The 26,176-nt window shown below is 45.6% G+C and overlaps 1 protein-coding gene across 3 annotated transcripts; it reads right to left on the reverse strand.

The window, feature by feature from the left end:
• Window positions 1–612: 612 nt before the first annotated feature.
• Window positions 613–25,932, reverse strand: HPF1 (histone PARylation factor 1). 3 transcript variants are annotated; one of them, XM_070794358.1, is made up of 9 exons: window positions 25,781–25,916; window positions 18,039–18,155; window positions 14,118–14,277; window positions 12,229–12,418; window positions 10,839–10,937; window positions 4,983–5,133; window positions 3,231–3,318; window positions 1,752–1,924; window positions 613–853 (listed from the first exon to the last, which is right to left on the reverse strand). In XM_070794358.1, exons 1-9 carry the CDS (start codon window positions 25,826–25,828, stop codon window positions 722–724), a joined length of 1,158 nt encoding a protein of 385 aa, XP_070650459.1. In that variant the 5' UTR covers window positions 25,829–25,916; the 3' UTR covers window positions 613–721. The 3 variants fall into 3 exon arrangements, with proteins under 3 accessions (XP_070650459.1, XP_019821324.2, XP_070650460.1); XM_019965765.2 differs by lacking the exon at window positions 18,039–18,155 and having other exon boundaries at window positions 25,781–25,932; XM_070794359.1 differs by lacking the exons at window positions 18,039–18,155; window positions 25,781–25,916 and adding an exon at window positions 24,693–25,084.
• Window positions 25,933–26,176: the final 244 nt, after the last annotated feature.

Below are 26,176 nucleotides of genomic sequence, written 5' to 3' on the forward strand. Positions count from 1 at the left end.
GACTCAGGAGGCGGCGACACAGTAACTTTGGAGAGTTCCGTGGGCAGGCCTAGCTGGTCCTACAAGATGGGGGTGAGCCAGGTGACCTCAGGGGGGAAGCTCTGCTAACGGGCCTGTGGCCCATCCACAGCTTGCTGCTTTGCATCTGACCGTGAGCTCTGAGTCTGTAAGGTGAGGGATGTTTTGTCAGGTTTAAAAAGGATCTGCATCTGGTGAAACACAGCTCCCCTTGGGCTGCACTGGAGACCCAGTGCATACTTTGTCGTGGAAAACCCTCCTGGTGTGTTGAGTACACAGTGTCTGCATCCTGTGCTATACTGACACGCCGAGCCCTGGGAGCAGTGCCGGAAGGAATGGACCCCAGGGGCTGAGTAAATGCTGTCCACCTGAAGCTGGGGAGGGCCTGGGGTGGGCCCCAAGGCCCTGTCCTTGTGGCTGCAGCTCGTGTTAACCCCTAGTCTCGGGACCCAACTCCTTCGGGCTCATCCACAGGCGCTGGGCATGGCCTGCTGTTGAAGGGGACAGTGGGGCTGAACCCCCTCTTCCGTAGGTGAGCTGGGCATCACCGTGCAGGTTACCCAACTGTCTGAAAGAAAAGCAGGCCACCAGAGCTTTAGGAAAGTAAAGTTGCCATTCATTTATTTCCTGTAGTCCTTAAAAACAGAAGGACATGTTTCACACGAAAGCTCTGCAATCCTGTACACCAGAGAGGCAGCCCCACTCATGCTGCGAGCTGGTCCACGTCCTCTTGGCTCCTGTTTGCTAGATGAGCTTCAATAATTTCCGCAAAGAGATTCCTCTTCAGCAGATTATATGCCAGAGGTAAAAGCTGGCCAGCAACTTTATGAAAATACTGAAAAACCAAAGAAGGTGACATCAGCCAGAGAGCGCAGCAGGTACTTGTTTAACAGAGCCCACGTCCCAAATGCAGACTCTTCACCTGTCTCCAGGTGCCGTGGCCGGGAAGGACAGACTGTGGCCACAAGCAGGACAGACGGTCGGGGAGCGCTCCCCACACTCCCACGGCCACTGCTGGGAAGACAGGACTTGAGGCAGGTGACAGCCCCAAAGTCACCGTATCACCTGCCTCCCTGACCCTGAAACAACTAGAGCTGAGGTACCCCCTGCTGGAACTGTGAGTGGGTGTCTCCTGTTTAATGAGGAGGTGTTAATGATAAAACATCGGCACTGAGTCTTAAAGATTTTAAAGCATATTTCCAAATAGCATTTGCTCTTCATCTAACACAGAACAGATCCCCTATGGAGAATGAGATGGAGCCCAGGAAGGTGTATGTGTCACACCGAAGCTGTATACATAGCTAATAGATCACTTGAACATTTGTTGTTGAGTTTCTAAGCCATGTTCAACTCTTTAGAGGAATGCAGCCCCGCCAGGCTCCTCTGTTCATGGGATTCTCCAAGCAAGAATACTGGAGTGGGTTGCCATTTCCTCCTCCAGGGGATCTTCCCCACCCAGGGATCAAACCTGCATCTCCTGCATTGGCAGGCGGGTTTCTTTACCGCTGAGCCACTTGGGAAGCCCCATGTTAACATATACCTGAAGGCAAAAAAGTCTTGGTCGTTCACCTTGGCCAGAAACATAAGATGAACCTCAAATAAGAAATATTCTTAGAACTCAAGAATCTTTCAAGAATCTGCTTAAAATAATTTCAAAAAGTTCATTTTGAAATTCCAGCTGAGTCCATACCCCACGTGTGTGTGTGTGTGGGGGGGGGGTGGTGCTCACTCACGTGGGAGCCATGGCAGAAGAGGTCCAGTCCCAGCTCCAGCCCCATCCCATAGTCGCACTCATCGTTAGCAAACTGCACGTAGGTCATCATCTCCTGGACGGGGGCAAAGGCCTGCAGTCTGTCGGCGTCGCTCGGGGCCTCCACAATTGTCCCGCAGATTCTCCTGAGGCTGGCTGAGAGAACAGGGCCGCAGCGTTACCTGTGAGCACCCACGCCTCCCCGTGACACTGTCCCTGGGGCCTCCTGCCTTGGTGCTGTAACACATCAGCCATTTTACTTTAGCCATTTTTATGCTTGAATCTTAACAAAAACCATTTCTTGTTCCAGCAAAGTGGTTTCTCCATGAGTCTAACTACAACCAGGAGTCACACCAGCTTCCAGAGATTTTCCCTGGGCTAGTCCAGGGTGCACAAGCCTGGCCCACCTGTTTTTAACTGTCCTCAAGATAAGAATGTGTTTTCATTTTTAAATGGTTGAAAAAAATCAAAAACAGTATGGAGACCGAGCATACACAGAGCCCCACTCTAGGCTCATCCACACCAGAAGCTGGGTTTAAAAAAAAAAAAAAATCCTAATAGTAAAGTTTGCTCTTTTTGCCTTTGTCTAACTTACTTTTAAAAAGCAGTACAGAAAAATACGAGAGACAAATCACTGTGGAATTAAACCTTTACCAATTCCTTTACCAACGTGGGGGTGTGGGGCCACAGCACAAATGCAATTTGAGGTAAAATAGAGAAAACTGCTTAACATTTATCCACATTAGAAAAAACAGTGCTTTAACATTTCTGATCTCGATGCCCTCTTGTTTGCACGCCCCACTCCTCCCCTCCCAAGGGAGCCAGATGAAGGCGTGTTCCCAGGAGAAAAGGAAAGGGGAAGGGCAGGGGACAGGCAGAGCGCTCAGGAGAGATTTTATCCTCCTTTTCAACAAAGCATCAGATTTTGTGTATGAAAAGTCCATTTGCAAAGAGTGCTTATACTTACAGAAGAAGTAACTCAGGATGGGCTTCTAAAAGCTAAAAAAACCTACATTCAGATGGAAAACTGTCCACAAACACATGCTGTTTCAGTAACTACTATAGTGTAAGTGACCGTAATGTCAAAGGTTGTGAAACAGTAGAAAAAGTCACCTAGACCATAGGCTCGTATTGTTTAAACTTGTAAAAACACTGTTCCAAGTGCTGTTAGGCAAGCAGTGCATTAATAATAAGCACCTTATGTATCGGGTTACTCCCAGACACCCCTATGGACGGTACTCACCGCCACTCACCATGTGACAGATGGAAGATGTCATTTAATAAAGTTATACAACTGGTTAAGGCCACACAGCTGCAAACCCAGCTTCAGTTCAAGCCTCCCTGACCCCAGAGCCTGAGCCCTTCGTCACTGCAGGTGGGTGGGGAACTGTATCCACCTATTCAACACAAGGAAACTCCCCCCACACATTAACACATGCTCATGGCCACATAAATACCCTACCATCCGTTTCAGGGAGCTCTCTGTATCCAACATCATTTTTATCCACTGGGACAACCAAGCCTGCCCCATGAAAGGTCTTTGTCACCACCTTAAATAAAACAAAAATAACGTGGAAAATAGACGAAAACAACAAAGGGGGCAAATAAAGCTCATACACAAACCCTTAAGACTTCTGCCAAAATATAATTTGTGCCTTTTATTTCAGTAGATTTGGACCCCAGGGCAGAAGTTAACTATTATTTCTTTCCTTTAAAATCAGGTAGAAGTCAAGTACTTGAAATAATTACAGAGCAGTGCAATGAATGGCCTTTACTAACTGTCAGCATAGGGAAGTCATCCCCGGGTGTCCCGCCACAGAGGCAGGGGGTGGTGTCAGTTCAGGCCACAGCCACAGCTGCTGCGCAGAGAGCCAGAGGCCCGCCCAGCAGGAGGGGATGTGGCCAGAACTCCTGCCCGTCTGCGAAACACAGGTCCCCAGGAGCATTCAGACTTGCCAGCAAACTTCCCCTAAGTCAGGCAGCTTCTAGTTTGGGGGCACCCTTTATGGAGGCAAATGACATAACCATTATCACCATGGTTGAAATCATGGTTCTAAGGTTTTTTTTTTCTTTTTATGTGTTTACCAGGCTACGTCACAGCGGGGTGAGACACGCTCCCCTCCCCTCACTCTAAGGTGGGAAAAGGCCCCTGGTGAAAACTGGAGAGGTAAAACAGCAGCATGAAATCTTAGAGCAGGGAAATGCCCCATGCAGGGAGTTTCATGCCATGGACACTTTTAGAAACTACTTCCTGACCTCCAGGACTAAAAGAGCTGATAAGACAGGGACTCAGTGACTACAACTTACCTGAAAGTCACCCACCCCTGCGGCTGAGTCAGGATCAGAAAATGAACTGGAGTAGGATTTTTAATAACTAAGCTAAAGTACTTAGTTACCAGTACTGGCTTATTCAGGGCTGACTAGTACTCCATTTGCCTGAGAATGCACAGATGAAGCAGCCACATGCAGGAGACCCTGCTCAGAGGCTGGAGGAGACTGGGTGTCCAGACTCCAGTAATAAATGTCCCTCTCAGGGGTTATCAGGATGGACTCAGAATTCTCATTTGCCCCAAAGCAGAATTCTTTCAGCTTCTCTGTTACCCAGGCAGGTGCCAAGTGAAAAACCAGAAGGATCCCAAACCCAGAGGTATCTGCTATTTATGAAACTCCACTCACACAGCAGGCGCAAAAGGAAGGCTGGTGGGCTCAATAAAGCAGGGAGAGACGACTTCTCACACCAATTCCTGGAGGAATTCGCACACCCCAGTACACAGCTCAGGAACAACGTCGCCCATATGCCAACTACCCTCAGGGCTGACTATATAAAGCCCGTAAGGCAGACCTTTACAAATCTACCCAAAATCACCTGGCATGAAATCATCCAGCCTTAGCTATTAAAAAAAGAAATGTAAGCAAGTGTGAGGTACAAAGCCGCTCTTCTACTATGAGATGAGCGACTGGTAGGTCAAGACTAAAGAGACTGGGCTGGCCTGGCCTGAGCTCTGCAACCACAGCGAGGGTGCCCTGTCTCGTGCCCACCACACCTGCAGGACTCTTCCAGTCCAGCCCCCGAACCACCCTGGAGCCAGCTCTGTGGGAGGCGGGGACAGCTCTCCTCAGGAGGGGAGGGGAGGAGATGCAGGTGAGCGGGAACCCACCCCCGCCGCCCCCTACCCTGAAACAGCAAACAGAGACCGACAGATGGAACTCATACTTTCTTGTCTCTCTGCTTCATCCTCACAGTTCTCTGCTCCAGGGAGAACCCCAGTTCTCTGGCTGCTTCTGTGAGTTTCTCATCTATGGTTTTCAAGAGACTACTTTTCTTCTTATCTGTTACTTCTTTAAGTTTTTTCATCAAAAATAATCTGAAAAAGAAGTAAAAGCCCTCATTAGTATGTAGCCCTCGTTCATATGTACCCTACTGTACTAAGTGCACCGACCCTGGGAAGTTGAGGGGAGCCAAGTTACAGATATCAAACCCCGAGAAATAGAAGGCAGAATAACCACCAACGTTCTCTCAAAGCCCCTAACAGATTCTTCAGACAAGAGAAAAGCAGTATTAATAAATACCTACCAGTCACAGAAACAGCAAACAAGATCTGTTTATCCCTGTGATGTCTACAACCAAGACGCAAGGTACTTAAAAAGTGAGGTTAAGCCAAGTTTATGTTGCATCACTTGATGCTAGGATCTGACATACAACCTTGCAGAAGTCTGATGTAACAGGAGAAAAGAATGTGGAGACTCCAAAAAACGACTTTCCACTTGTGCAGAACTGGAGGACCTTTATAATACTTAAACATCAGCAAATTCTTTTAAATGTTACCTTCAAATCTGTGTTAAGAAATTTTAAAAATGTAAAGGAAAGCAAAACTATTTTATAAGCTAATACAAAAGCACAATTCAAAATAACTTTTTTTTAAAGTAACTTAATTTTCACTTTTATTTTTTTGGTTGCATGGTAAGGCGTGTGGGATCTTAGTTCCCCCACAGGGGATTGGACTCATGCCCCCCAACAGAAGAAGCACAGAGTCTTAATTACCAGACCGCCAGCGAAGTATACAAAATAAATATTAAAGGTATGTGAAATAGTACATTATTGCCAGTTATGGAAATAATTTTAAGAATGCATGAGAGGGTGTGGAGATAAGGGAACCCTCCTACACTCTTGCAGCCAATATGGGGAACAGTATGGAGGATCCTCAAAAAACTAAGAACAGAGCTACCGTACTCCTGAGCATACACCTGGAGAAAACTATAATCTGAAAAGACATGTCGGTGCACCCCAGTGTTCACTGCACACTATTCACAACAGCCTGGACATGGAAGCAACCTAGATGTCCATCAACAGAGGATGTTGTACCTACAACTTGTAAAGAAGATGTGGTACCTACATACAATGGAATACTACTCAGCAATAAAAGAACGAAATGATGTCATCTGTGCAGCATGGATGAACCCAGAGACTATCATACTAAGTGAAGTGAGGAAAAGAATCTTAAAAATAGGATACAAATGAATTTATCTACAAAACAAAGATAGAATTATAGATGTAGAAAACAAACTTACGGTTACCAGGAAGTAAAGGATAAATTGGGAGATTGGCACTGGCATGTACACACTATATAAACAGATAACTAATAAGGACCTACTGTATACAGCACGGGGAACTGTACACAATAGTCTGTAATGAGCTACATGGGAAAAGAATCTAAAAAACGGGATATATGTGTAACTCATGCGCTGTACAGCAGAAACTAACCCAACATTGTAAACCAACTATACTGCAGTAATTTTTTAAAAAAGACTTCTACCGCTAGAGCAGAAAGTCAAGAGTGCAAGAGCAAGCTGGAATTGGCCCAGTCCCCTTCCTGCAGCCACTGCCAGGCTCGCGGGAGGAAGCCGCTCCTGCCCAGCACTGACGCTGGGCAGTGCCCGCTGGGGCATTGTTCTCATCCCCATTTTACAGATCAGGAAGCTGAGGCAGAGGACCACACCGTACCCAAGCTGAGAGAATGAGTGTGCGCTGGTTAAAGCTGAGACCACCAGGATCAGAGTCTCCTAATTACAGCAAAGTCCCAGCACACCTCGTGTTGCCTCAGCAGCCGTGAGTCAGGAGGTCGGTCTGTCAACACGACTGCACAGCACACTGCGGCCCGGGCCTGGGGCCCCTCCCCTCACTGCCCCTCCCCACGGCGTGCCTCCTCCCTGCCTCCCGCGGGCCCACGGGGAGGGCCTCTCGGGGCAGGGCCCACCCCTACCGGCGGCCCTGCTGCCCGGCAGGACCACTTCCGCTCCTGCTTGCCCAGCTCCATCTCAGCTTCAAACCTGTGCTGACACCGCTCTGCGGTGCTCCGCTCCGGGCGGAGATGTGCCCGCGGAAAGAGCCAGAACGTCCTGTGCTGTTCCACGAGCCGTGAGTGAGCCTGGACCTCGGGAGACTCCTGTGGTGCTCGTGAGGAAAAGATCAGTTCACTAGGCTATAGAGCGCTCCCCCAGAGTGAAGCTCGCCGTCACACCAGACTCCCCGTCCCGTCACGGTGGGGGAGACCACAGCCACAGCACCACCCATCACAGTAGCAAAGTCTTCAGGAAGTGAGCGGCTGCCATGCTCACAAGGCTGGTTACAACTTACAAGATTTGCTTTTCAAATCTTGAATTTTTAGAAATGACAACAGTCAATTGTCTTCATCAGTTCATTTGAGAAAACGTCTCCCCAACACTCAGGTCGGAATACCCGGTTGTGTGCCGGCCACTCTCTCCAGTGGAAGTGGAAAACAGCTGAGCTCAGCTCTTGGTCCCACAGGGCCTCTCTCACTGAGACAGACCCTCCGCACTTCCCACCCGGCGCCCAGCCGCAGGGCCTGATTCGTCCTTCCAGCTCCGTCGGCAACCTGGGGACGGTGCTGACACTCGCGTCGTGGCTGTGCTGTGACGACACCGTCCGCCGATCACCCGCTGCCGCCCGCTCGTCGAGGGGTGAGAGAACACCCCCACCACCACCCAGAGCGCCCCTCACGGCCCCTGAGCCGGCGGGCAGGCTCCACACCCCACTGTCTGATAGCCGCCGTTCAGTTCGGGTTCCGGAGCAGAGCATGCATCAGAACCTCCTGGGTTCCCAGTTTCAAGGATTCTACTCAGAGCCACTGCTTGAAAAGTCATGGCCTATGAGAATAAGTCTGCACAACACAGGACAGCAAGGCGGGGAGGCAGAGGATGTCCGGGCGCAGGGGAGAAGAGAAGAGGATATTTAACAGTGCAACTCGACCCAAGACCTAACACTCTGGCCGTATTTAGAGAAAGCAGCAAATATTTTAAATGGTCTTTGGGCCCCAATCGAAGTACGCACCCATTAAACGTCCACTGAAATGAATGTTCGTTGAATTAAAGTTACAGAAGTGCACCTCTGGGCTACACTCAGATTTACCTGTAATAGGTAGTTTTAAAAAATGTTCCCGAGTCCTGCTCTGGAGGAGCTGAGGAACAGCAGCTGAGGTGAAGCTCCCATGTGAGGGTCTCAAACCATTAACTCAGCATCAGTGCCCAGAGCAGCCTGTGTACCCCACGGTCTCTGAGACCTTTCAGGAGGTATGTGAGGTCCAGATACTGCTACAATTATTTTAGGGAAAAGAAAGAATAAAGAAAATAACTTCTAATTTTGTTGTATAAAGATATGAATTTTAAAACCTCCAGTCTACCTGGATTTCTGTGTGTGTTCCAGGATGTGAAGCGGGGACCTTTCCACACCATTCTGTTACATGACCTCCTCATGCAATGTGTCCACACCTTCCTAAACTGACGGATCAATATCCTGGTGCTACACTGCATGGATAGTCTCTGTTTACTTACCTAATTTTCTCTACTGCTGGAAATGTGCATTTTTTCCAACTTTTCTTTTTTATAAATAACCTGCAATATATACAGATATCTGTGTACAAACCCAAAACTTCTTCAGATAAGGAGCTAGGAATGGAATTGCTAATTTAAGGTGCAGCACAGTACCTGGCAACCTTCATTATCTGTGAAGAAATCTTTGAAAAAATATATAAACAGCCGTATTCCAACTGCTCTCCATAAACGTTTTACCAATTAACACAGAGCACAAGGATTTCTTACACCGTAAACACCACTGGGCATTCAGTTCAGTTCAGTTCAGTCGCTCAGTCGTGTCCGTCTCTTTGTGACCCCATGAATCGCAGCACGCCAGGCCTCCCTGTCCATCACCAACTCCCGGAGTTCACCCAGACTCACGTCCATCGAGTCAGTGATGCCATCCAGCCATCTCATCCTCTGTCGTCCCCTTCTCCTCCTGCCCCCAATCCCTCCCAGCATCAGAGTCTTTTCCAATGAGTCAACTCTTCGCATGAGGTGGCCACAGTACTGGAGTTTCAGCTTTAGCATCATTCCTTCCAAAGAAATCCCAGGGCTGATCTCCACTGGGTATTACCACTCTTTAATTTTTACTCACCTTTGTTAGCCGAATTTGCATTTTCTTGGGCTACTATTAAATCTTACGCAAAGAAAACTAGTTTCCCTAGGCATAAATAATTTGTTTTTAACAAATGGTCTGCCTGAAAACACCTTACTCAGGCTGATATACAAATTATTTTAATTAACTGATTTCAATAAAGTCTCAAAAATTATACTAAATATACACAAAGTATTATAATCTATAATAAATGAAAAGTATTATAACCTATAGAAGTATTATTAATACTTTATCAAACATGTTTGATATAAATTACCAAAGTACAAAACATTTTTTGAATAACGTTAGCTACTCAAATCCTTGGTGGTGTTCCCCTAAATTATAAATTTATCACCAGTGAATTTTTGTTTTCTTTCTTCTGTGTTCTCTGATAAGCTAAAAAATGCCAGAACAATCTTGTATTATTTTAGATAACAACTGAACTTTCTTTTTGATAAGACCAGTAGGACTGAAGGAAACGTGGTGGTTCTGCTGTCAGAGTTTGTGGAAGGAATGCCTGACTCACAGAGCAGGCGCCGCGCACAGGAAAAAGCCTCTCTCCCATGAACCCACACATCAGCGCAGGAGACGGACAAGGAAACAAACAACGAAGGGTGTGAAGAACCATATAAAATATGAAGAGCAAGCCACACCTTCTGTAACTTCAGAGCTGCCAGGAGAGAAGGGAGCCTGCCGGGAGCCCTCCGCCCTTCGGACGCAGCGGTCTGCACATGCAGGGGCCCTGCAGGCTCACCGACAGACTTGAGTCCGAGTCCTGTTTACTGCCAATCTGTGCCATGCAAGCACAGGGAATCAAAGTCTTTTTAAAAGCAGGTGATTAAAAGATGTCACACAAACATGATCTACTTAGCGAGTCAGATGCCTTCTTCATTTTATTACAGTCCACTGCACACGTGCTGCAGACGGGGCCTGCAGCTGCCCAGGACAGAGCAAGGTGCCCCCGCGACGCCCATCCTGTGCTTCAGCTCATGCCGCTCGCCCCCCTGCCCTACTGAAGACGAGGCCCTGATATCAGAGCGTGGAGACCGGATCCAGCCCCACTGGCTCGTAGAGGCACATGACCGTCCTGTCCCGTCCCCAGTGTCCAGGGACGGCGGGCAAGGGGCTCCCTCTCACTGGCCCAGATCCTGACAGACAATGTAGTCCCGGAGCCCCACTCCCCAGCTCTTCCCTGGGGGTCAGAGACCACCCACCACTGAGCTGAATCAACACCACCCCCCCACCGGTCCCTCACTCCCACCCTGCCCCCAGGATGTGCAGACTGCCTGCTTCACGACACTCAACCTTCTGTGTGAATCACATTCCACGTAATGCAGCTGCTCAGTACGAGCTCGCCATGACTGTGTTTAAAGTCAGATGCCTAAAAATCCTGTGACCTTGCCATGGGACAAATAAGGTCAAGTTTAAGTAATATTTTCATTAAGTAGTCAGAAAAGAGTCTATTGTTTGGTGAAAAGATGAAGTGTGTATGCAAGGGAAGTCTGCAAAATTCATGGAAATGCTCTAAAAATCAGAGAGACTGATACGGTATAAAAATTGTAAACAAATATCAATAGGAGAGGTAGTGAAATATTTTCTTACTTGACTGCAGCAAACACATTATCTCCACTTTGAACAATTATACAATTTTTCTTTGCTTCGTTTGTACCGACAAATACAGGAAGTTCATCAGGAGAATCCCTGTTTAAACGAAAGGTAATAAAAATTTAGCTGCCCATAACTTATCAGAAGGGAGGATTTTAGGTTTGAAAATAAGAATTTATATCTGCATGTCTTTTAAAAAATTGCTAATGAATTTGCTAGGTTTAAGTTCTAGGCTTCTTAGGAATATCCACAACAAATCTCATTTATATAACAGAACCTAAAATTAAGATTCTTAGGACCTAGTTACTTTTACACCTAAATACAAAGAAAGGGGGAATAAAGCTTGTCAAAAGGAGGTGAAATTACATACAATCATCCCACCCCAGTTTTACAGTCTGTGAAAAACAAAGAAGGTGGAGCAGCAAAAAGAAACGAGACGGGAGGACCACAGAATATTTGCGGTGAAAGAACTGGAAGCATATCGACCACCAAGTCTCTTCACTGTATGACTAGGAAACCACACAGAGAGACCAGGTGACTCAGCTAAGGTCCTGGACGGGCAGTGGGAGGCCAGCGGGTCAGGGCCCGACTCCCAGCCCTGGGTGCCCACAGCATCCCTACGTTCCCTCCATGTTCTGTCCCTCACCCCGCCGTCAACGACAGCACCTCTCAAGTGGACAAGGGATCCCCACCTCCACCGGCTCTATTTCTAAGTCTGAGCATCTTGCATGTATCCATTTACCCCCAGATATTCTTGTTAGGTGTGTGGGATGAAAGTGAGTCACAGAAAGTCACGGGTACAGGGGACTGGTACAGGGCCACCCAGACAATAAACAAGAGGACCAGTCTGCTTCAGAGTGTGTGCTTAGTTCCACGGCCCTCGGAAACACATGCCTAACTTAAGTCACAGCAGCTGCTCCGAATTACCTTCCCTGGGCAAAAAGAGCTCTTCTCAACCGAAAAGAAAAAAGTTTATAAGCACAGCAGAAAAACTGATGAGGTTGGCCTAACAAGTTCATCCATTCCAGGGTAGGTCAGTAAGTTAGAACACCACCAACAGAGGGTACATGCCCTTCGCCTTGGGGAGGCCAGTGAATGTCTGCTTGCACTCATAAAAGGGGCAATAGCTGTATTTTGGGAGAAGTAAGGGCTCCCCTTGTGGCTCAATGCTAAAGAATCCGCCTGCCAATGCAGGTGACTCAAATTCAATCCCTGGGTTGAGAAGATCCCCTGGAGGAGGGCATGGCAGCCCACTCCAGTATTCTTGCCTGGACAATCCATGGACAGAGGAGCCTGGCAGGCTACAGTCCACGAAGTCACAAAGACCCAGATACAACTTAGTGACTAAACAAAGACAAAGCTGTATTTTAGAAGAAATGACCCTTACCTGAAATACCCCATGTGGAATTGAGTTTTACTGTCTCCAATAATAATGGTCTGGAACTCAGGAGGATCATAGTAAAATCTCCAGTGAAGATTAAAATTCAAGCTTGCTGATTTTTTCTTTATTTTATGTTTTCCGGCAAGGATATCATAAGGACCCACTAATCGAAGTCCAAGGCTTGCAGATAGTGAATCTATAAATTAAACAAGTTTACTTAGAAGAAGCAGAAAATAGTACCTTTCATTCAGAAAAATGTTTCTAAGCAACCGTCTTTAAAAAGAGCTTCTAAAGTAAAAGAAGTCTTCAGTCACTTGAAGATGTCTGCTGTAAACACTCTATGGAAAAGAAATCAGAGCAATGAAGATGTGGCCCTTACATTTAGGATTTCCTCGTAACTTTACCACTGAGGACCTTTCAAACACTCCTGCTGTTTCTGACTTTGGCCCAAACAGGACAGCTCTGTGTTCCTGGGGGCCTATTAGAGCTGCAGACGTTTAGCTTGTCTCATTATTACGCAATGCAGCTGTTGCCTCAAATATGTGAGCACACCCAGACCAAGGGACAGGCAAGAGGGCTAGCCCATGAGGACAAGTAATTTAACTACAAATGTGTTTAATTAAAGTACTTCCTCCCTCCCCCCCTCAACTACTGATCAGTCTCGATTCCTGGCCTCCTGGGCGCTCAGTCTGGCTCACCCTAACCCAGGCTGAATCCATTTCCTTCTCCAGTCACTGATCAGAGTCGCCAGGTGTGCACGCTTACGACAGACAGGCCCCTCTGCTTCCCGCAGAGGCAGGACCAGGGCCCAGAATGCCACGGAGGGAGAACTCTTGCAAGGGCCAACAGTGAGAAGGGCATGGAGATAGTTGACTTGGAGGGAGGAAAATAACATCCCCCTCCATGAACAGATATGAGATAGGGCTATAAAGGGAGATCTTGCTGTTTGTACTCTGCTTTTTAGTTCTTCATCCTGTTCTCACTTAAATCCTCTGAATAGTTTCTCAGGCTACTAAATGTTTCTTTAAAGAAAGAGGACGTCTACTCTATTGATAGGCATTTACTGTTTGTTACATTTTCAATCTAAACACTGCTTCAGTGGCCATCTCTGCCAACACGCTTGTACACGTCTGTGAATACTTGTAGACAGGTTGCTGCTGCATGGTTGAATGTGTGGATAACACGGCCCAAGCCCAGCTCTCTCCCGGTGTACGTTCCTGTCTACAGTCCAGGCAGTGCTTCCCCGCACCGCATGAAGACACTCCGTCAGTACAAAAGGGTAACAGGGAAAAGTAACTGCTGCAACGTGACCCGTTTTTGGTGTACCTTCCAGGGACAGTATGCTCACAAAGTATACAGGGATGTGTGCTTCTGTCTGTGTGTGGTGTGTATCTGTGTGCGTGGCTGTGTATGTTCCTGACGTAATACTAATGCAGCAAAAGCTATACACGGTCTCTTTTTTCACTTAAAATATTCCAGGCACAATGCTTTATTACTGCCTGCAAATCTGCCGGATTCTTCTGAAACTATACATACAGTCCACTGAACAGATGTGTGACTGTGAGCACATATGCTGTTTCCTACTTCTTGTTTCACTGCTGTTGAACACAGGTTTGGGTTCACTGCGTCCGTACAACAGGCTCCTAGAAGCAGCTGCTAAGTCACGCTCATGGTCAGAGTGTGCTCCCGTTTTCCCCCAAGCCGCTCATCAGAGTGCACTACGGGGTGATGCACCTCTGCTTGTAACAGGTCACAGTGACACCATTACCTTCTGCTTCTCTGACTTCACACCTCTTTGGGGAAGCTCCTTTTCTGTGAACTGTTTAGATCCTGAGTCCAGCTTCCTACTGCCTTTTCCACTGGCAGCAGCAGGAGGAAGGTTCTGGAACACTCACCAGCTGGCTGTTCAGGGTCAAGTCCTTCGCAGAACCTCCAGAAGTGGTAGAAATCTTCAGGCAGAGGAAGCCTGTAATGGCTTTCCACCTCTTTTCGAAGGTCACCGGGCACGTCAGCTTCAGAGGACTTACTCTTCTTCACATCGACCGGTTTTTCACACTGAAAATCAGCACACAAAACTTAGTTTCTCTAAAAGTAATTTGCTTATCTTATTCCCCCAACTCTATGAGATACATGCATTTTCTTTAAAACTCTATATATGGTGTTTGAGTAAAATCTGGGGATTCTTTTGGGCAAGGAGAAAAAGAACAGTAATTGGGTCAGGAGGGGCACACACAACAAATATCTAAACACATGTCTCTAAGATAATGGAAACATAGAAAGCAAAAAGCCAAAATGGAAAAAAGAAAAGGTAAACAGCAGGAAATGAGGAATAAGAAAAGGGCAGGGTTTTATGACATGCAGCAAAAGCAGTTTTAAGACAGAAATTTATGGCAACAGAATCTTACTTCAAGAAACAAGAAAAATCTCAAATAAACAACTTAATCTTACACCTAAAGCAACTAGAGAAAGAACAAAACCTAAAATTAGTATAAGGGAAGAAATCGTAGAGAGCAGAGCATAAATAAAGGAAACAGATACAAAAGGAAACAACAGCAAAGATCAACAAAACTAAAAGCTGGTTCTTTGAAAAGATAAACAAAATTGAAAAACCTTTAGCCAGATTCATCAAGGAAAAAATTCATCAAAATCATCAGATTCATCAAATCAATACAATGAGAAATGAAAAAGAAGAAGTTACAATGGACACCATAGAAACACTCAGGATCATGAGACTACTACGAGCAACGATATGCCAATAAAATGGACAACCTAGAAGAAATGGACAAAGTCTTAGGAAGACACAGTCTCCCAAAACTGAACCAGGAAGAAACAGAAAATATGAATAGGTCAATCACGAACTCTGAAACTGAAACTATGTTTATGAAGAAACTCCCAACAAACAAAAGTCCAGGACCAGATGCCTTCACAGGTGTGTATGCTGCGCTAAGTCATGTCCAACTCTTTGGGACCCCATAGACTATAGCCCACCAGGCTCCTCTGCCCACAACATTTTCCAGGCAAGAATACTGGAGTGGGTTGCCATTTCCTACTCAAAATGATCTTCCCAATCCAGGGATCAGACCTGTATCTTCTGCATTGCAGATGGATTTTTTACTGCTGTGCCACTTGGGAAACCCCAGTGTGAGCTTTAAAGAGAAACAATTCATAATTTACTGACAGCCCATTCAACTGTCATTGTGAAAGACTGCAGCCCCTTCCAAAGACCTTCCCCTCCACTTCTGTAAATTCCAAGATCAGGTTCACCAAGTTTATGTTGCCATATACTGTAGATAAAGGAACACTTCCAACCACTCTCAATGAGGCCACCATCGCCCTGGACCAAAACCAGACAGACACCACATAAAAAAAGACAGTTATAGGTGAGTATCACTGATGAATACAGACGCAAAAAGCTTCAACAAAATACCAGCAAACCAAACCCAACAATGCATTAAAAGGATGATACACCATGAGCAAGTGGGATTCATCCCGGGGTAGTAAGGATTTTTCAATATTTGCAAATCAGTGTTATGTACCATATTAACAAATTGAAGAATAAAAACATATGATCATTTCAACAGATGCAGAAAAAGCCTCTGACAAAATTCAGCTGTTTACAATAAAGACTCTACAGAAAGTAAGCACAGAGGGAACACACCTCAACATAATAAAGACCATATATGACAAACCTACAGCCAACATCATACTCAGTGATGAACAGCTGAAAGCATTCATCTAAGCTCAGGAACAAGACAAGAATGCCCACAAGGATGTCCACTCTCGCCACTTTTATTCAGTACGGTTTTGGAAGTACTAGCTACGGCAATCAGAGAAGAGAAGGAAAGAATAGGAATCCAAATTGGAAAAGAAGTTAAACCGTCACTGTCTGCAGTTGACAGGACAATATACACAGAAGATCCTAAAGGTGCTGCCAGAAAACTACCAGAGCTCATCAGTGTGTCTGCTAAAGTTGCAGGATGCAAAATTAACTCAGAAATCTGTTGCATTTCTGTACACTAGCAACAGAATATCAGAAAGAGAAATTCAAGAAACAATTCTACTTATCATTGTATCAAAAAGAATAAAGTACCTAGCAATAAACCTACCCAAGGAGGTAAAAGACCCATACTGTGGAAACTAAGACACTAACAAAATAAATTGAAAAAGATATAAACAGATGGAGAGATATACCATGATTGTGGATTAGAAGAATCAATATTGTCAAAATGACTATATTACTCAAAGCAATCTACAGATTCAATGCAATCCCTATCAAATTACCAATTTCTCACAGAACTAGAACAAAAAATCTTAAAATTTCTATGGAGACACAAATGACCCCAAATAGCTAAAGCAGTTTTGAAAAAGAGAAACAGAGTTGGAGGACTCAGGCTCCCTGACTTCAGACTATACTACAAAGCTACAGTCATCAAAACAGTATGCCCTGGCACAAAAATAGAAATATAGATCTATGGGACAGGATAGAAAACCCAGAAATAAAGCCATGCAACTATAGCCAATTAACCTACAACAAAGGCAACAATACCACACAATGTTGGAAAGACAGTCTCTTTAACAAATGATGCTGGTAAAACTGGACAGCTACTTGTAAGAAAATGAAATTAGATCATTCTTTAACACCACACACAAAAATAAACCCGAATAGATTAAAGACCTAAATGTGAGACCAGGCACTATAAACATTCTCTGACATAAATTGCAGCATGTCTTTTTTGATTTGTCTCCCAGAATAATGGAAACAAAAACAAAAACAAATGGGACCTACTTAAACTCAAAAGCTTTGGCACAGCAAAGGACACAATAAAAAAAAAAATGAAAAGATAACCCACTGACTGGGAGAAAATACTTGCATGTAATATGACCTATTGGAGAAGGCAATGGCACCCCACTCCAGTACTCTTGCCTGGAAAATCCCATGGATGGAGGAGCTATAATGGACTAGTCTTCAAAATTTACAAACACTTCATGAGGTTTAACAACATCAAAACAAACAACCCAGTCAAAAAATGGACAGAGGAGTTAACAGGCACTCCTCCAAAGAAAACATTCAGATGGCCAAGACGCACATGAAAACATGTTCAACTTTGCTAAATAGAGAAATGCAAATCAAGATTACAATGAGGTATCTCATCTCACACCAGTCAAAATGGCTACCTTCAAAAAATCCACAAACAATAAATGCTGGACAGAGTGTGGACAGAAGGGAACCCTCCTACACTGTTGGTGGGAATATAAACTGGTATAGCCACCATGGAGAACAGTATAAAGATTCCTTAAAAAAACTAAAATAGAGCTACCATATGATGCAGAAATCCCACTCTTGGGCATGTATCTAGAGTAAAACGTATCTGAAAGGATCCATGTACCTCAGTGTTCACTGAGGCACTGTTTACAATAGCCAAAACATGGAGGCAACCTGAAAGTCCATCAAGAGAGGAATGCATAAAGATGTGGTGTGTATATATAATGGAGTATTACTCAACCATTAAAAAGAATAAAATAATGTCATTTGTGGCAACATAAGTAGATCTAGAGATTGTCACACTGACTGAAGTCAGACAGAGGAGAAATATCCTTTGACATCCCTTATATGTGGAATCTAAAAAGAAATGATACAAATGAACTTATTTACAAAACAGAAACAGACTTACAGACTTGAGAGAATGAACTTATGGTTGGCCGTGGGGTGGGGGGGGTTGAGGTGGGGAAGGATGCAGGGGAAGGGATAATAAGAGAGTCTGGGATGGACATGAACACACTGCTACATTTAAAATGGACAACCAACAAGCACCTACTGTAGAGCACAGGGAACTCTGCTCAATGTTACACGACAGCCTGGATGGGAGGGGAGTTTGCAGGAAGAACGGATACACGTATATGTGTGGCTGAGTCCGTTCACCGTCCACCTGAAACTATCACAACATTGTTAATTGGCTATACCCTAATACAAAATAAAAAATGAAATAAAAAAAGAAAGAAAGAAAAGAGCAGGTTTCGCCTCGTTTGGGTAAACAGGATGCCATCATGCCTCTTGTTTAAACAGACTAAGCAATCATACCGGAGGAAATTGTCAGATATAACTGGATATGAGAGGTTAAAACAGTTAAAAAATTATTTCAGAAAAGGTCCTTTAATGCCAGATTGGTTATAAAACTCCCTCCAGCATCTCTGCAATATAAGTGTATTTTGTAAGTAGGCTAGGCTTTCCAATGCCCCTTAGATACCCGGCCCATCTCTGCAGAGATAAAATTCCTGGTCAAAGGTTACGTATCTTCAGTCTCTGAGAAGTGGTAGGAACTTTCCTTCCTGTCCTTTCATTCCCATCTACATCAGGGTTGTTCCACTTGAGCCATCCTGCCTCCAGGGGGACACACTCAGCAGTGTCTGGAGACATTGTTGGTTGTACAAATTTGGGAGGGAGCGTGTGCTACTGCCACTCTGGTGGGTGGAGGCCAGGGACGCTGCTAAGTGTCCTACAACACAGGAGAGGCCCTTTAAGAGAAGCTTAATTAACTGGCTCAAATGTCCACAGAACCAACACTGAGAAATCCTAAACTTCAGGATCAACTTGACCTTGTAACTTTAGGTATCATTTAAAGTCTGCAAAGCGCATTTATGAACCAGATGATATACATAGAAAGGTACTGTTTTATGAGTTGAAAATAGGACAAATGAAAATGCCTATTGACAGGAGAATGGTTACAGGATTTTCAAACATTGGAGTTTTCAGTTCAGTTGTTCGGTCGTATCCAACTCTTTGCGACCCCGTGAACTGCAGCACGCCAGGCCTCCCTGTCCATCACCAACTCCCAGAGTTTACTCAAACTCATGCCCATTGAGTCGGTGATGCCATCAAGCCATCTCATCCTCTATCGTCTCTTCTTCTCCTGCCTTCAATCTTTTCCAGCAACAGGGTCTTTTCAAAGTTCTCCTCATCAGCGCTAAAGTATTGGAGTTTCAGCTTCAGCATCAGTCCTTCCAATCAATACTCAGGACTGATTTCCTTTAGGATGGACTGGTTGGATCTCCTTTCAGTCCAAGGGACTCTCAAGAGTCTTCTCCAACACCACAGTTCAAAAGCATCAATTCTTCTGCACTCAGTCCAACTCTCTCATCCATACATGACCACTGGAAAAACCATAGCCTTGCCTAGATGGACCTTTGTTGGTAAAGTAATGTCTCTGCTTTTTAATATGCTGTCTAGGTTGGCTTAACTTTTCTTCCAAAGAGCAAGAGTCTTTTAATTTCATGGCTGCAGTCACCATCTGCAGTGATTTTGGAGCTCCCCAAAATAAAGTCTCTCACTGTTTCCACTGTTTTCCCATCTATTTGCCATGAAGTGATGTGACCAGATGCCATGATCTTAGTTTTCTGAATGTTTTAAGTCAACTTTTTCACTCTCCTCTTTTACTTTCATCAAGAGGCTCTTTAGTTCTTCTTCACTTTCTGCCATAAGGGTGGTGTCATTTATATATCTGAGGTTATTGCTATTTCTCCTGGCAATCTTGATGCCAGCTTGTGCTTCATCAAGCCCAGTGTTTATCATGATGTACTCTGCATATAAGTTAAATAAGCAGGGTCGCAATATACAGCCTTGACGTACTCCTTTCCCTCTTTGGATCCAGTCTGTTGTTCCATGTCCAGTTCTAACTGTTGCTTCCTGACCTGCATACAGGTTTCACAAGAGGCAGGTGAAGTGGTCTGGTATTCCCATCTCTTTCAGAATTTTCCACAGTTTATTGTGATCCACATAGTCAAAGGCTTTGGCATAGTCAATAAAACAGAAGTAGATGTTTTTCTGGAATTCTCTTAATTTTTCGATGATCAAACAGATGTTGGCAATTAGATCTCTGGCTCCTCTGCCTTTTCTAAATCCAGCTTCAACATCTGGAAGTTCACATACTGTTGAAGCCTGGCTTGGAGAATTTTGAGCACTACTTTACTACCATGTGAGATGAGAGCAACTGTGCAGTAGTTTGAGCATTCTTTGGCACTGCCTTTCTTTGAGACTTGAATGAAGACTGACCTTTTCCAGTACTGCAGCCATTGCTGAGTTTTCCAAATTTGCTGGCATATCAAGTGCAGGACTTTCACAGCATCATCTTTTAAGATTTGAAAGAGTTCAACTGGAATTCCATCACCTCCACTAGCTTTGTTCATAGTGATGCTTCCTAAGGCCCACCTGACTTCGCATTCCAGGATGTCTGGCTCTAGGTGAGTGATCATACCATCCTGATTTATCTCGGTTGTGAAGATCTTTTTTGTATCGTTCTTCTGTGTATTCTTGTCACTTCTTCTTAATATCTTCTGCTTCTGTTAGGTCCATATCATTTCTGTCCTTTCTTGTGCCCATCTTTGCATGAAATGTCCCCTTGGTATCTCTAATTTTCTTGAAGAGATCTCTAGTATTTCCCATTCTATTGTTTTCCTCTATTTCTTTGCACTGATCACTGAGGAAGGCTTTCTTATCTCTCCTTGTTACTCTTTGGAACTCTGCATTCAAATGGTTATAACTTTCCTTTTGTTCTTTGCCTTTTGCTTCTCTTCTTTTCACAGCTATCTGTAAGGCCTCCTCAGACAACCATTTTGCCTATGTGCCTTTCTTTTTCTTGGGGATGGTCTTGATCTCTGCCTCCTGTACAATGTCATGAACATCCACCCATAGTTCTTCAGGCACACTGTCTATCAGATCTAAACCCTTAAATCTATTTCTCACTTCTACTGTATAATCGTAGGGGGTTTGATTTAGGTCATACCTGAATGGTCTAGTGGTTTTCCCTACTTTCTTCAATTTAAATCTGAATTTGCAATGAGTTCATGGTCTGTGCCACAGTCAGCTCCCGGTCTTGTTTTGCTGACTGTATAGAGCTTCTCCATCTTTGGCTGCAAAGAATATAATCAGTCTGATTTCGGTGTTGACCATCTGGTGATGTCCATGTATAGAGTCTTCTCTTGTGTTGATGGAAGAGGGTGTTTACTATGACCAGTGCATTCTCTTGGCAAAACTCTATAAGCCTTTGTCCTGCTTCATTCTGTACTCCAAGGCCAAATTTGCCTGTTACCCCAGGTGTTTCTTGACTTCCTACTTTTGCATTCCAGTCCCCTATAATGAAAAGGACATCCTTTTTCAGTGTTAGTTCTAGAAGGTCTTGTAGGTCTTCACAGAACCGTTCAGCTTCTTCAGCATTACTGGTTGGGGCATAGATTTGGATTACTGTGATATTGAATGGTTTGCCTTTTAAATGAACAGAGATCATTCTGTCATTTTTGAGACTGCATCCAAGTACTGCATTTCAGACTCTTGTTGACTATGATGGCCACTCCACTTCTTCTAAGGGATTCTTACCCACAGTAGTAGATAATATGGTCATCTGAGTGAAATTCATCCATTCCAGTCCATTTTAGTTTGCTGATTCCTAGAATGTCGACGTTCACTCTTGCCATCTCCTGTTTGACCATTTCCAATTTGCCTCGATTCACGGACCTAACATTCCAGGTTCCTATGCAATATGCTCTTTACAGCATCGGACTTTACTTCCATCACCAGTCACATCCACAATTGGGTGTTGTTTTTTCTTTGGCCTCGTCTCTTCGTTCTTTCTGGAGTTATTTCTCCACTGATGTCCGGTAGCATATTAGGCACCTACCAACCTGGGGAATTCATCTTTCAATGTCTTATCTTTTTGTCTTTACATACAGTTCACGGGGTTCTCAAGGCAAGAAAACTGAAGTGGTTTGCCATTCCCTTCTTCAGTGGACCACGTTTTGTTAGAACTCTCTACCATGACCCATCCGTCTTGGGTGACCCTACATGGCATGGCTCATAGTTTCATTGAGTTAGACAAGGCTGTGGTCCATGTGATCAGACTGGTTAGTTTTCTGTGATTATGAGTTCAGAGGGCTCAAAATGGAGTATTACTTAGTGAAAAGGAAACAGCCACACACAATATGGATCAATGTTAACAACATTAAATGAAGGAAAAAAATCCCCAAAGATTATATACAGCATGACAGCCATTTTATGAAGTTCAAAATATAGTTCAGACAGACATAATAACCTCATGGGTGATAAAGGTAAAATAAGAAGACAAAGGAAAAACAGACAGTTGGGGATTGTAGCTGCACTGAATAAGGGCGACAGGAAGGAGCTGGGCAGAAAGGACAAGTGAGGACCGTGAGGATGGAGAGCTGTGGTTCTCCTTTCAGTCCCTGGGCTGGGCAATGGCTTCCCAGGTGTCTGTTCTATAACTAAACAAATGAGGTCAAAGTGGGCCATGATCAAGGATAACAGTGGATTATGCCAAAGATTACAATGTGTCACAGGTCATAAAAAATTAAACTGAACAAAAAGGCTGTTCAAATTGGATCAAAAAATTGATGGTGTCATCGTGCACGCTAAGTCGCTTCAGCTGTTTCTGCTCTTTGCGACCCCGTGGACTGTATCCCACCAAGCTCTTCTGTCCGTGGGATTCTCCAGGCAAGAACACTGGAGAGGGTTGCCATTTCCTCCTCCAGGGGATCTTCCCAACCCAGAAGCATCTAAATCTCCTGCATTGGCAGGCTGGTTCCTTATCACTAGCACCACCTGGGAAGCCGCAATAGTGATACTAAAAGCAATAAAGATGACAGTAAACACTGTTAGTGATAAGTACTTGTTATGCACTTACTACAGTGCCTGCCACTGTTCTAAACACCTATAGATGGAACTCATCTAATCCCCAGAAGTACCTCATGAGCTATTAATAGGTACTACAAGTGCTGCACTCAATATGCCAGCAAATTTGGAAAACTCAGCAGTGGCCACAGGACTGGAAAAGGTCAGTTTTCATTCCAATCCCAAAGAAAGGCAATGCCAAAGAACGCTCAAACTACCGCACAATTGCACTCATCTCACATGCTAGTAAAGTAATGCTCAAAATTCTCCAAGTCAGGCTTCAGCAATATGTGAACCGTGAACTTCCTGATGTTCAAGCTGGTTTTAGAAAAGGCAGAGGAACCAGAGATCAAATTGCCAACATCCGCTGGATCATGGAAAAAGCAAGAGAGTTCCAGAAAACCATCTATTTCCACTTTATTGACTATGACAAAGCCTTTGACTGTGTGGATCACAATAAACTGTGGAAAATTCTGAAAGAGATGGGAATACCAGGCCACCTGATCTGCCTCTTGAGAAACCTGTATGCAGGTCAGGAAGCAACAGTTAGAACTGGACATGGAACAACAGACTGGTTCCAAATAGGAAAAGGAGTACGTCAAGGCTGTATATTGTCACCCTGTTTATTTAACTTATATGCAGAGTACATCATGAGAAACGCTGGAGTGGAAGAAACACAAGCTGGAATCAAGATTGCTGGGAGAAATATCAATAACCTCAGATATGCAGATGACACCACCCTTATGGCAGAAAGTGAAGAGGAACTAAAAAGCCTCTTGATGAAAGTAAAAGTGGAGAGTGAAAAAGTGGGCTTAAAGCTCAACATTCAGAAAACGAAGATCATGGCATCCGGTCCCATCACTTCATGGGAAATAGATGGGGAAACAGTGGAAACAGTGAGAGACTTTATTTTGGGGAGGTCCAAAATCACTGCAGATGGTGACTGCAGCCATGAAATTAAAAGATGCTCACTCCTTGGAAGGAAAGTTATGACCAACCTAGACAGCATATTCAAAAGCAGAGACATTACTTTGCCAACAAAGGTTCATCTAGTCAAGGTTATGGTTTTTCCTGTGGTCATGTATGGATGTGAGAGTTGGACTGTGAAGAAGGCTGAGCGTCGGAGAATTGCTTTTGAACTGTGGTGTTGGAGAAGACTCTTGAGAGTCCCTTGGACTGCAAGGGAATCCAACCAGTCCATTCTGAAGGAGATCAGCCCTGGGATTTCTTTGGAAGGAGTGATGCTAAAGCTGAAACTCCAGTACTTTGGCCACCTCATGCGAAGAGTTGACTCACTGGAAAAGACTCTAATGCTGGGAGGGATTGGGGGCAAGAGGAGAAGGGGATGCCAGAGGATGAGATGGCTGGATGGCATCACTGATTCGATGGATGTGAGTCTCCGTCAACTCCGGGAGTTGGTGATGGACAGGGAGGCCTGGCATGCTGCGATTCATGGGGTCACAAAGAGTCGGACAGGACTGAGCAACTAATCTGATCTGATCTGATTAGCCACACTCTACAGAGGAGGAAACCGAGGTTAAGTGACTTGCCCTGGGTCTCCACCTAGAAAGTGAAGAACCGCACTGAACCCCAAGTGGGCCAGCTCCGGGGTTGGGGCGGGGGGGCGGGGTGGTGCTCAACCACTGCATGCTGCCTCTCCAACTGTAAACAGGCAACAGCAGGAACTCATCAGGGCCTGACCCACCCTCCCTCTTGTTTGTGTAACAGCCTTTGGTTAGACTTTCAAAGACAGGTGCAAATCTAAGATGTTATAAAGAAGAGCCTTTAAAAATACCTCGATAAAAGGCAGTTTTGCATACTGGTTAGGCTGCTCAGGGAGATTCTTGACTCTTGCCATTTCCAGCTCTGTCACCTTGGGTGAGTTATCTAACCTCTGTGCCCTATTTTCTCAGCTACAAAAAAGGTCTATGTAGTACCTATACCATAAGGCTGTGACAATAAATTATTTGTAGACACAGACAGAACAGTGCTAACACAGAATACATAACTGCTACCTATATTAGGTTAACCGTAGCCTCTGTGGACTCCTCTTCATTTCTGAGACTTTTTTCCTAACACTAACACTCTGTCAGAGCAGTTCACTGCCCCTTTAAAAGGAGGAACGAGCGTTTCAGCGCTGCCTGAGCTCACATGCTAGTTCAGGATCCCCCAATTCTCAATAACTAGAGTTCAGGACTATACAGTACCTGTCCCCCTCAGGGCTGCCCTTATCCTTTATTTACCCTTGTATTTCTAGAAAGCGCGACGGGGGCAAAGGCCGCCCAGAACTTGGCCCTCCGGCACCGTCTCACCCCACCCCCGCCACCACCTGCACCCCAGCTGACAGCGCGGCTGAAGGAAGTTTTGGAAACCCTCCTTTACTCTTTACAGCCGGACTCTTTCCTGTTCTTGCAGTGCTGACTCACGTGAGATGCAAGAAAGCCTAAGCAGACGGCCCCTCCAAGTGAGCGCCCCTCTTCCCTATCCCGAGCGCCCCGGACCGAGCTCGGCGCTGCGCCCCGACACCAATCCCCCGAGTCACCCGCTTCGGGGACGGCTCCACGGGAGGGGCCCCACACGCCATCCTACGGGTGGGACAAGGAGGGTGGTGTAGGGGGAGTGGGCTAAGTCAGCCCGCGCCCCGGGGGAGGTCCGCCAGGCCGCGCCAACCTGACCCCGAGGACCCCGGGCTGTGGCCGCCCCAGGGCTGGGCCCCGAGACTGTAACCGGCCTTGAGCTGTCAACGCGCCCCCGAGGGACCCGGAGACGAGGCGCGGCGCCGCTCTCCGCTCCGACCGCAGCGCGCGGCCTGCCCTCCAGCCGAGGACAAACGCGCCGCGCGATCCTCGGGCCCACGGCCGCCCTCGGACCTCAATGCGGTACCTGCGGCCCCTCTCCGCGGAGTCTACGCTTCGCACCACCGCCCACCATCCTGCAGCAAGAAGCTGCAGTGCCAGCCGGTCCCGCCGAGAGCCCGCGCGCCGCCAACCACTTCCGGTTCAAGGGCCACCAATCGTTTCCCCCCGCCGCCGCGCGCACAAACAGAGAAAAGGCACCGCCCCCAGCCCGCCTCCAAGCCCGCGCGTGGCCGAGGCCCCGCCTACTCCGCCTGCCGGGCAGGTGCGCCCTCCGCAGGCTGACCCACCTGAGCATCTGGTTTTCCTTTAAAGAATTACTGCATTTTAAAACGTTTCTATCAAATTATATGTAAAAGAAAATATATAGGCCTCATTCTGTAGTATTCTAAAGAATGAGAATTCACACATTAACTACCAGAAC

Source organism: Bos indicus, chromosome 8 (assembly GCF_029378745.1).
Source record: "Bos indicus isolate NIAB-ARS_2022 breed Sahiwal x Tharparkar chromosome 8, NIAB-ARS_B.indTharparkar_mat_pri_1.0, whole genome shotgun sequence".
Taxonomy (NCBI): domain Eukaryota; kingdom Metazoa; phylum Chordata; class Mammalia; order Artiodactyla; family Bovidae; genus Bos; species Bos indicus.